This window comes from Oncorhynchus mykiss, chromosome 23 (assembly GCF_013265735.2).
Source record: "Oncorhynchus mykiss isolate Arlee chromosome 23, USDA_OmykA_1.1, whole genome shotgun sequence".
Lineage (NCBI taxonomy): Eukaryota > Metazoa > Chordata > Actinopteri > Salmoniformes > Salmonidae > Oncorhynchus > Oncorhynchus mykiss.
Window position 1 is genome coordinate 50,582,203 of NC_048587.1, and position 11,618 is coordinate 50,593,820.

The following is an 11,618-nucleotide window of genomic DNA, read 5'->3' on the forward strand; positions in this document are numbered from 1 at the left end:
ATGGCTACATATGTGAGTGCCACTGTAAACTCAGTGAAATCAGTGAGACTGAGCTCATTTATATGTGGCTTCCTGTTCTGTCTCCACAGGTGATTTATGAGGGTTGCTTTTATATAGTCTAAATATGCACTGCATTGGTGAAGGGTCAACAGTAACACCCGTCTGTCTCCCCACTTACTCACCACCACCATGTGGGCTGAATACACACCATTCAGTGGATATCATACAGGGGCTTCCAGGGAAGAGAAGTGGGGGAGTCATAACCCAAATAAGATGTATGATACATGTATGTGGGCTCCATGAGCCATTTTCAGCTGGATATGAATGAACAAATTATTTGTGGTGTCAAAGTGACTATACATTTTTAAAAAAGGGCAATCCAAGTTGCTACCCTAATGAGTAGTGACAAAAACAGTAAGAACTAAGGTACATTTACTTAACATTTAAACTGCCAACATCTTAAAATGATATGTAAAATTAACAACGCAGATATGGTCCTGCGTATTACCTCTAGGGGGAAATACAGTTCCATCTACCACAGTCATGGCTATCAGACGGCCTTCAACTATCTTCTGTCCCCCACCCACTCAGCAACGATGGAAGGTGGTGCCATTTTTGTGGTGTCCCTGGAGCAATTGGGATTAGGGCACAACAACAGATTTTTCCATCTTGTCGGCTCCAGTGTTCTAACCAGAGACCTTTAGGTTACTGGTCCAATGCTCTAACCCCTGGGCTACCTGCTGCCCAATCTGGATAACCTCCCATCCAAAACAATTCGCCAAGGTGCCAACTGTAAACACATATGAACTATAATTCTCAAATAGCACCAGCCCAAATGTCATTTGAAGTACAGTTCTCAATGGTGTGGTTCATAACACTCTGATTCTGAGCCACCCATGACTTTCCCTTGTCCATGACAGACAGGAGGAACTGGATTCACCTCCAGAAATGGCTCTGCTCGCTATCCTCGTAACAGGTGAACTAGGTAGAGTAGGGCTGTGGCTGGGAAGCTCCAGAGAGTAGGTGGCAGGCAGCAGGCTTAGCTTCCCTCTAAAGCCCCTCAGTGAGCTCATCCACAGAGAGAGAGTGAGAGAAAGCAAGAGAGAGAGGGGTGGTGGGAGCAGGCCAGCCACCAGCACCAACCTAATCGGTCTCAGCATGACCTATCTGGAGGGAGCAGAGGGCGTCATATGGTGCCTGTTGCACAGACACAATCAGGAGGAGGGTGCTTTATACTTAGTCCGTCAGCTATTCAGTGTATTTATGTGTGTGTTAGGGGGTGGAAAGGTGATTTGAGGTGTGAGTGTACTACTCTACGCAGAACCACCACAAAGTGTTTCCATTCTTTCACCTTACCTTTGTTTTTGTAGAGCATAACATCAACCATGTATGTCAAGTTGATATTGTTTTATTCTACCAATGAGAAATAGTCACCAACAATGTTGACAGAGCTGTTGTAAAGGGAAAGGAACATTGTCACAACCTCACTCTCCAACTAAGGTGCATGGATTAGGAGGCAAACTGTTGTACACTCTTCTAGGCAGTGTCAGCAACAATACACCATCCCACTGGGCACATGCTTAGCCTACTCCTGGTGATGACATCATGACATCATGAATTGCTTTTGAGAATCACAGGCAGACAGGCAGACCGACAGAAAGCTAGGTCTCCGTCCCTCACTCACAATTAAGGCAGATTATCTCCACCAAGACTAACAACAAATGAGTGATGACAGACTTATTATGAGAACCATAGAGATCATATCACTCACTTATGCCATTTAAAGGATCTCTATGATGTGAGCCATATCAAATCTTTCACCAGAATAGGCCATGTTATCCTAGCCTGTGCCTGAATGCTGGTCTGTTTCTGGTCTCTAGCCAAGTCCTTATGTTGTCATGCCAAGCCAAACATGAGAACAGCTGCCTAGTCCCTACAGTAAATCACCCGTTAAGACTTGGACAACCTCATCCAAATCAGTCACAATACCCGTCATCATCATTTTCACCCTCCTCCTCATCACCATCAAGTGGTCTCAATGAGGGACACACCTGGAGGCTTCTAATTGGCTCCAGATAAATATGCTCCCCAATGACCCAATAGGAGCACTGCATTTTCCCTGTGCTGCATATCACAGATTCCTGGGTCATGCTTTTCAATTAGGAAAATTCATGAACTGAATGGAAATAGAACGCACGCCAACTCCCAACTCCATAGAGACTGAATACCTCAGGTCAGGTGTGTGATCTGGCCAGAAGACTTGTTAAAGGCTATCTGAGATGTTCTCCATATTGACAACAACACAATAAATTCACAATAATATTCTCTATGTTCATAATAGTGTCAGAATGATAAATTGTGGGTCTCAAATTGTGGCTACATCAATGACAGGAGCATTCAATTACAGCACAAAGCTGTTTCACACACATCATGTCCTCCATTGCTACAGTACAGAACTGTCTTGGCTGCCTCCTTTCTTCAGAAGGATTCCAATTTCCTTCCTCTATCAGAGAAGTCACTCTCTAAGCTATAACAACCCACTGAGCCACCCAGTGGATGGAAGCACAACACTTAGAGCCATCCGCATGTGTCTTACACACACAGACACACACGTCTCACACAGACACGTCTCACACACACACGTCTCACACAGACACACACATCTCTCACACACACACACACACACACACACACACACACACACACACACACACACACACACGTCTCACACATCTCACACAGACACATCTCACACACGTGTGTGAGACGTGTGTGAGATACGTGTGTGTCTGTGTGTGAGATGTTTGAGACGTGTGTGTGTGTATGTGTGTGTGTGTGAGATATGTGTGTCTGTGTGAGACGTGTGTGTGAGACGTGTCTGTGTGAGACGTGTGAGTCTGTGTGAGATGTGTGTGTCTGTGTGTGAGACGTGTCTGTGTGAGACGTGTGTGTGAGACGTGTGTGTGAGACGTGTCTGTGTGTGAGACGTGTCATTGTCATTGTGTGAGACGTGTCTGTGTGTGAGATGTGTGTGAGACGTGTGTGAGATACATCTCACACACAGACACGTCTCACACACAGACACACACGTCTCACACACACACATCTCACACACAGACACGTCTCACACACAGACACGTCTCACACATCTCACACACTCGTCTCACACAGACACACATCTCACACACACGTCTCACACACACAGAGACACACACGTCTCACACACAGACACATCTCACACACACACACACACAGACACACACACATCTCACACACAGACACACACCCTAGGGCGGCAGGGTAGCCTAGTGGTTAGAGTGTTGGACTCGGTTACTAAACCGGAAGGTTGCAAGTTCAAATCCCGGAGCTGACAAGGTACAAATCTGTCGTTCTGCCCCTGAACAGGCAGTTAACCCACTGTTCCTAGGCCGTCATTGCAAATAAGAAGTTGTTCTTAACTGCCTTGCCTAGTTAAATAAAGGTACAAAAAAATATATATATATATTTTTTTTTACACAGTTATCCACAGCATTTGGTTTAGACCAGCCATACTGTGATAACTGAAAAGTGCATGCACCTGCAGATACATTATAAATGTGTGACTGGATGTGAGAGAGAGGCCTGAAATGGAAACAGACGCGAGCACGCACATCATGCTTAGCGAGTACCACTTTCTCCTGACTCAGTACCTCTGCCTCACAAACACACGTGACGGTCTTCATCATGCGTCTTAACCCGATCGTGCCACCTCAAAAGCTAGTTAATGAGGCGACGTAAGCGGGACACTTCAGGCTAAGGAGTACGTTTCACACATCCTCATGTGTTACACACACACAACCTCTCACCTGGTCGTCCAATCGGTGGGCTACAATAGTGGCTGCCTCTTCCTGCTCAGAATCACTGAGGGGTCTGATCCTAAGAGCCACCTGGGAGCGAGAGACAGGTAGAACACCACAGGGTTAGAGCTTTCACAGAGAGGAACAGGGTTGGAGCTTTCACAGAGAGATGAACAGGGTTGGAGCTTTCACAGAGAGATGAACAGGGTTGGAGCTTTCACAGAGAGAGGAACAGGGTTGGAGCTTTCACAGAGAAAGGAACAGGGTTAGAGCTTTCAGAGAGAGAGGAACGGGGTTAGAGCTTTCACAGAGAAAGGGACAGGGTTAGAGCTTTCACAGAGAAAGGGACAGGGTTAGCGCTTTCACAGAGAAAGGGACAGGGTTAGAGCTTTCAGAGAGAAAGTAACGGGGTTAGAGCTTTCAGGGAGAGAGGAACGGGGTTAGAGCTTTCAGAGAGAAAGGGACAGGGTTAGAGCTTTCAGGGAGAGAGGAACGGGGTTAGAGCTTTCAGAGAGAAAGTAACAGGGTTAGAGCTTTCAGGGAGAGAGGGACAGGGTTAGAACTTTCAGAGCAAATGGGCTGGGTCCTGGTCAAAAGTTGTGCACTTCATAGTTAATAGGGTGCCATTTGGGACGCACACATTAACAGCATCAAAGAGATTGCTTATTCACACCACAGCAATGGCCTTGATGTCATTCACTAGTCCACAAGAGCACAGGATAAAGTCAATTATCATTGTCATTTAAAATAAACTAATAATTCACAGTTTAATCGTTTCAAAATCCTTTATAAAAGTACACCTTAGTCATGTGTTACAGTTACGTTGTATTTTTAACACAGTAACTTTAACTCTGTAAAGTCACTGTGACATGTGCCTCTCTCCATCTCTTATCCAAGCTCTCTCTCTGTCAAAACACTCTTCACGGCAGTGAGCTCAATTACGGCCTGCACTGCAGGGAGGTGTTTCTGCAGAAGAAGAAAACCTGCTCTCTAGATTCAGTATAATTACTATCATAGCATGGAGGGACATTATGACACTCAGATGAGACAGACCAAGTTATAGACTGATACCCCATCCACGCATGATCAACTACAGTGGGGCAAAAAAGTATTTAGTCAGCTACCAATTGTGCAAGTTCTCCCACTTAAAAAGATGAGAGAGGCCTGTAATTTTCATCATAGGTACACTTCCACTATGACAGACAAAATTAGAAAAAAAATCCAGAAAATCACATTGTAGGATTTTTAATGAATTTATTTGCAAATTATGGTGGGTGCTGCTATGGTGACCAGTGAGTTGAGATAAGGCGGGCTTTACCTATCAAATACTTGTGGATGATCTGAAGCCAGTGGGTTTGGCGACGAGTATGAAGCGAGGGCCAGCCAACGAGAGCATACAGATCGCAGTGGTGGGTAGTATATGGTGCTTTGGTGACAAAATGGATGGCATTGTGATAGACTGCATCCAATTGTTGAGTAGAGTGTTGAAGGCTATTTAGTAAATGACATCGCCGAAGTCGAGGATCGGTAGGATGGTCAGTTTTACGAGGGTATGTTTGGCAGCATGAGTGAAGGATGCTTTGTTGCAAAGTAGGAAGTCGATTATAGATTTAAATTTAGGATTGGAGATGCTTAATGTGAGTATGGAAGGAGAGTTTACAGTCTAACCAGACACCTAGGTATTTGTAGGTGTCCACGTATTCTAAGTCCGAGCCGTCCAGAGTAGTGATGTTGGACAGGCGGGCAGGTGCGGGGAGCGATCGGTTGAAGAGCATGCATTTAGTTTTACTTGCATTTAAGAGCAGTTGGAGGCCACAGAAGGAGAGTTGTATGGCATTGAAACTTGTCTGGAGGGTTGTTAACACACTGTCCAATGGGCCAGAAGTATACAGAATGGTGTCGTCTGCGTAGAGGTGGATCAGAGAATCACCAGCAACAAGAGCAACATCATTGATGTATACAGAGAAGAGTCGGCCCGAGAATTGAACCCTGTGGCACCCCCATAGAGACTGCCAGAGGTTCGGACAACAGGCCCTCCGATTTGACAGACAAGTCTATAAGAGAAGTAGTTGGTGAACCAGGCGAGGCAGTCATTTGAGAAACCAAGGCTGTTGAGTCTGCCAATAAGAATTTGGTGATTGACAGAGTCGAAAGCCTTGGCCAGGTCGATGAATACGGCTGCGCAGTAATGTCTCTTATCGATGGCAGTTATGATATCGTTTAGGACCTTTAGCGTGGCTGAGGTACACCCATGACCAGCTCTGAAACCAGATTGCATAGCGGAGAAGGTACAGTGGGATTCGAAATGGTTGGTAATCTGTTTGTTAGCTTGGCTTTCGAAGACAGGGTAGGATAGATAGGATAGATACAAGTCTGTAGCAGTTTGGGTCTAGAGTGTCACCCCCTTTGAAAAGGGGGATGACCGCGGCAGCATTCCAATCTTTGAATCTCAGAAGATAGGAAAAATAGGTTGAACAGGCTGGTATTGCAACAATTTCGGCAGAAAACTTTAGAAAGAGAGGGTCCAGATTGTCTAGCCCGGCTGATTAGTAGGGGTCCAGATTTTGCAGCTCTTTCAGAACATCAGCTATCTGGATTTGGGTGAAGGAGAAATGGGGGAGGCTTGGGCGAGTTGCTGTGGGGGGTGCAGGGCTGTTGACCGGGGTAGGGGTAGCCAGGTAGAAAGCATGGCCAGCCGTAGAAAAATGCTTATTGAAATTCTCAATTATAGTGGATTTATCGGTGGTGACAGTGATTCCTTGCATCAGAGCAGTGGGTAGCTGGGAGGAGGTGCTTTTATTCTCCATGGACTTTACAGTGTCCCAGAACTTTTTGAGTTTGTGCTACAGGATGAACATTTCTGTTTGAAAAAGCTAGCCTTAGCTTTCCTAACTGCTTGTGTATATTGGTTCCTAACTTCCCTGAAAAGTTGCATGTCATGGGGGCTATTCGATGCTAATGCAGTATGCCACAGAATGTTTTTGTGCTAGTCAAGAGCAGTCAGGTCTGGAGTGAACCAAGGGCTATATCTGTTCCTGGTTAAAAATGTTTTGAATGGGGCATGCTTATTTAAGATCGTGAGGAAGGCACTTTTAAAGAATAACCAGGCATCCTATACTGATGGGATGAGGTCAATATCCTTCCAGGATACCCAGGCCAGGTCTATTAGAAAGGCATGCTCGCTGAAGTGTTTTAAGGGGCGTTTGACAATGATGGTGGGGTGGTCGTTTGACCGCAGGTCCATTACGGATGCAGGTAATGAGGCAGTGATCGTTGAGATCTTGGTTGAAGAGAACAGAGGTTTATTTGGAGGGCAGGTTGGTTAGGATGATATCTATGAGAGTGCCCGTGTTTACGGATTTGGGGTTGTACCTGGTAGGTTCATTTATCATTTGTGTGAGATTGAGGGCATCAAGCTTAGATTGCAGGATGGCCGGGGTGTTAAAGGGATAATGAATCCAGTTGTTTATGTCGTCTGTTTTGGGAAAGTACCTGCATAAATGCGCACCCATAATTGCGCACATAATCGCTACATCACATTTGACATTGTCTGTAAGCTTGAGATTAGAGGTCGACCGATTAATCGGAATGGCCGATTAATTAGGGCCGATTTCAAGTTTTCATAACAATCGTCAGCTCAGGGGTTCCAATCTTGCAACCGCACAGTTAACTAGTCCAACGCTCTAACCATTGCACTCCACGAGTAGCCTGCCTGTTACGCGAATGCAGTAGAAGCCAAGGTAAATTGCTAGCTAGCATTAAACTTATCTTATAAAAAACAATCAATCATAATCACTAGTTATAACTACTAATCCAGTTTAGCAGGCAATATTAACCAGGTGAAATTGTGTCATTTCTCTTGCGTTCATTGCACGCAGAGTCAGGGTATATGCAACAGTTTGGGCTGCCTGGCTCATTGAGAACTAATTTGCCAGAAGTTTACGTAATTATGACATACATTGAAGGTTGTGCAATGTAACAAGAATATTTAGACTTAGGGATGCCACCCGTTAGATAAAATACCGAACGGTTCCGTATTTCACTGAAATAATAAACGTTTTGTTTTCGAAATGATAGTTTCCGGATTCGACCATATTAATGACCAAAGGCTCGTATTTCTGTGTGTTATTGTGTTATAATTAAGTCTGATTTGATAGAGCAGTCTGACTAAGCAGCAGCAGGCCTGTAATCATTCATTCAAACAGCAATTTTGTGCGTTTTGCCAGCAGCTCTTCACAAGCACAGCGCTGTTTATGACTTCAAGCCTATCAGCCTAATGGCTGGTGTCACCAATGTGAAATGGCTAGCTAGTTAGCTGAGTGTGCGCTAATACTGTTTCAAACGTCACTCGCTTTTAGATTTGGAGTAGTTATTCCCCTTGTGCTGCAAGGGCCGCGGCTTTTGTGGAGCGATGGGGAACGATGCTTCGAGTGTGGCTGTTGTCGATGTGTTCCTGGTACGAGCCCAGGTAGGGGCGAGGAGGGGGACGGAAGCTATACTGTTACACTGGCAATACTATAGTACCTATAAGAACATCCAATAGTCAAAGGTATATGAAATACAAATGGTATAGAGAGAAATAGTCCTATAAATACTATATTAACTACAACCTAAAACCTCTTACCTTGGAATATTGAAGTCTCATGTTAAAAGGAACCACCAACTTTCATATGTTCTCATGTTCTGAGCAAGGAACTTAAAGGTTAGCTTTTTACATGGCACACATTTTTACATGGCACATATTACTTTCTTCTCCAACACTTTGTTTTTGCATTATTTAAACCAAATTGAACATGTTTCATTATTTATTTGAGGCTAAATTGATTTTATTGATGTTTTATATTAAGTTAAAATAAGTGTTCATTCAGTATTGTTGTAATTGTCATTATTACAAATAAAAAAATTGTCCGATTAATCGGTATTGGCTTTTTTGGTCCTCCAATAATCGGGGCGTTGAAAAATCATAATCGGTCGACCTCTACTTGAGATCATTTGCACACGAAAAATCATACAATGATGGAAAGACCTGTGTGTTGTCCTTGTTAATGAAGACAGAAAAGAGCTCCGACTTCTTAATCATAGCCTCAAATTTGTCCCGCACATTGAATATAGTTGCAGAGAGTCCCTGTAATCCTAGACTCCTAGAAAAAAAACATCCCCTAGATGGTCAGACAAGTGAAAATTATGGTCAGTAAAGAAAACTTTAAACTTGTCTCTCAATATAAAAAAAATAACGTGTCAATACTTTGTCCCTTGATAACCAGCGCACTTATTCTGTATGTTATAAAAGCGTTACATGGTCGCTGCCCATATCATTGCATAATGCAGAAAATAAAAGAGAGTTCAGGGGCCTTGGCAGCAAGAGTGTTTCGGTGGATGCTGCTGTGTACCCAAGTGGCGTCGGAGCAAATGCTTGCAAGCGCTTTACCACTCCACTGTCTCTCTGTCATGGCTCTTACGCCATCAGTACAGTACAACACATCTTAACCACCAAAGTCCATTGGATGTCACAAAGCTGTCCAGTGCTTTAAAAATATCCTCTCATGTTGTCCTGGTTTCCAGAAGATGTCTTCCTTAATTGACCACCCATCCCCCATAAATGTAACGGACATATACCAGGAGCGGTGCCAGAGCTGCCACATTTGTTGACTCATCCAGCTGTAAGGCATATAATTCACTGGCTTGTATGCGAAGCAGTAATTGTTTCAAAACATATCCTGCCATGTCACTTATGCGTCGAGAAACAGTGTTGTTTGATGAAGTCATTGTCTGTATGGTTGTTTTGGTATTTTCTCCCAGCATTGTCCCAGCCATATCCGAAAGAATTTAGTCCTCCACAATAGTGTGGGGCTTGCCTCTCTCAGCCACTCGGTTGCTCACCATATAAGAGTCTTCTAGCCCCTTCTTAGTAATGGTATCTGATGCTTTTATACATGTCTTACTACTTGAAAGTCTTCTTTATTCTCGCTCTAAAAAACTCCCGTGGCTTATTTTCAAACCGTCGTGTTTCGTTTCTAAATGTCTGCGCAAGAGTGAAGGTTTCCCGCGAGAGAGTAGTGGTTACTGTGATGTTCATTATTTGACTAAGCTACCTGTATTTGACATTGTGTTGTTATTTCGCTGAACACTAGATGGTTTCATTTTATTTTTGCCAGTGAAAACGAGGCTACTCTGTCGAGAAAAAAACCTTACCCAAATGTATAGGCCCGTTGGACAATATAAATGTACTGTTTGAAAATGTGAAGAAAAAAAATATATATATATACAATTTTTTAAAATTGTGAATCACATTTTTATTTGGCGTTCCCCCGGCATTGCGCGTACACCAGCAGTTTGGGAATATCTGGCCTACATTAGTCTACACAATTATCTAGTCACACCTTCCACGTGGCATTCAATTAAAATGTCCCCATAAAGGTAGGCGATACTACACTACTGTTCTCGCAGCAATAGTACAGAAGTGTGACAAAGTGTAGGCAGGCTACGCTAGTGTATCGTACTTACTGTCAGTTGGTGGTCTTTTGATTCGCCTGTGTCATTCATGGCCACTGGTGGTTGGAGTATCCTCGATTGTTAGAAAATAGTGGCTAAACTGGACATCGGTCAGACATCCTGCTCAATACCTGCACGACCCCTCTCCACCCACCTGTATGGCTTGTCCAATGTCGAACTCGATTGACGACAACAAGCCTACAAACCTCTACCTTTCCTCAAAATAGTTCTAATTTATTTACGGTTAAATAGACATCTATCGCCAAAAGTTCACTCTTGCAAAACAAGTCTGATATAACAGCATAAAACGAGTAGCCTCCATTCCATTTAATCTATTCTGTTTACAGAAATAATTAGTTTGTTCTTTCGCCCATGTCTTTGAAGACATACGAGGATGCGGACGGAGAATGGCAGGTGTCCACTGTTGACTTCCCTTTCCCTTCACTCTCCCCTTCGCTTCTTTTATCTGACGACTCGTGTGTTGTTCCTGGATACCCTTAGAGATCAGTAGGTAGTTTAAACAGACAGGCAGAGGTGCGTAAAGCACCTGAGTAAGCAGCCGTTTCTTCGATTTGCCGCGGCCCAAGGACGACATCTGGTGGATAAATCGATGGCGCATAGAATTGCACTAACATCTCTCCAAATTACGGTGACGCAATTGCTTGCCCTCAATACTAAATAGAACTTTGACTTTCATATCTAATCTTACTCCAGATCAACAGTCTGGGAGGACTTAACACTACCACTCAACACCCTCTGCAACTGTTCTGCAGTAAATCCTTGCATTTTTTGTAATGACTTGGTGCTGCCTATCTTGGCCAGGATGCTCTTGAAAAATAGATTTTAAATGTCAATGAGCCCTCCCTGGTTAAATAAAATTAAAATAAATCCCCACCCCCCAAAAAAAAGAACTTTGACTTTCATGTCCAGACTAAAATATTACATTCTAACATACGTTTATAGAGCTAAATGAAATGACAATTCTCATATTTGTTTTATGTGGGCAGTGTCAAACGTATTTAACCCGAACCCTTCAAGGTCAACTTTGAATGTATCAACATCAACAAAAGCGAATGTTAATCAAACCTAACCTACATGAATACAAATATAAACAATGGAAGAGAGACTGTCATTATGCATAATGTACTTTGTAATATTCATGTTATACCAGTGCAGTGGCATATTTTTATATGACCTGCTACCACCAATGCTAGCATAGCATTAATTTAGCACTCATTTGCACGTGAGCTATCTAATTGCTCACAATGAGGGAATCTTATTTGGACAAAT

General features: G+C 43.5%; 1 protein-coding gene across 2 annotated transcripts in view; it reads right to left on the reverse strand.

Annotated features, from left to right (window-relative positions):
- Nucleotides 1-11,198, reverse strand: part of LOC110503027 (kinesin-like protein KIF19) — a 72,487-nt gene extending 61,289 nt beyond the window's left edge. For both annotated transcript variants that reach the window (XM_036960747.1, XM_036960746.1), the window contains exons 1-2: nucleotides 10,341-11,198; nucleotides 3,846-3,926 (exon numbers count right to left, since the gene is read on the reverse strand). In XM_036960747.1, coding sequence (XP_036816642.1) covers nucleotides 3,846-3,926; nucleotides 10,341-10,379 — 120 coding nt within the window. In that variant the 5' untranslated portion in view covers nucleotides 10,380-11,198. The remainder of the gene's footprint in view (nucleotides 1-3,845; nucleotides 3,927-10,340) is intronic.
- Between the last annotated feature and the right edge of the window lie 420 nt (nucleotides 11,199-11,618).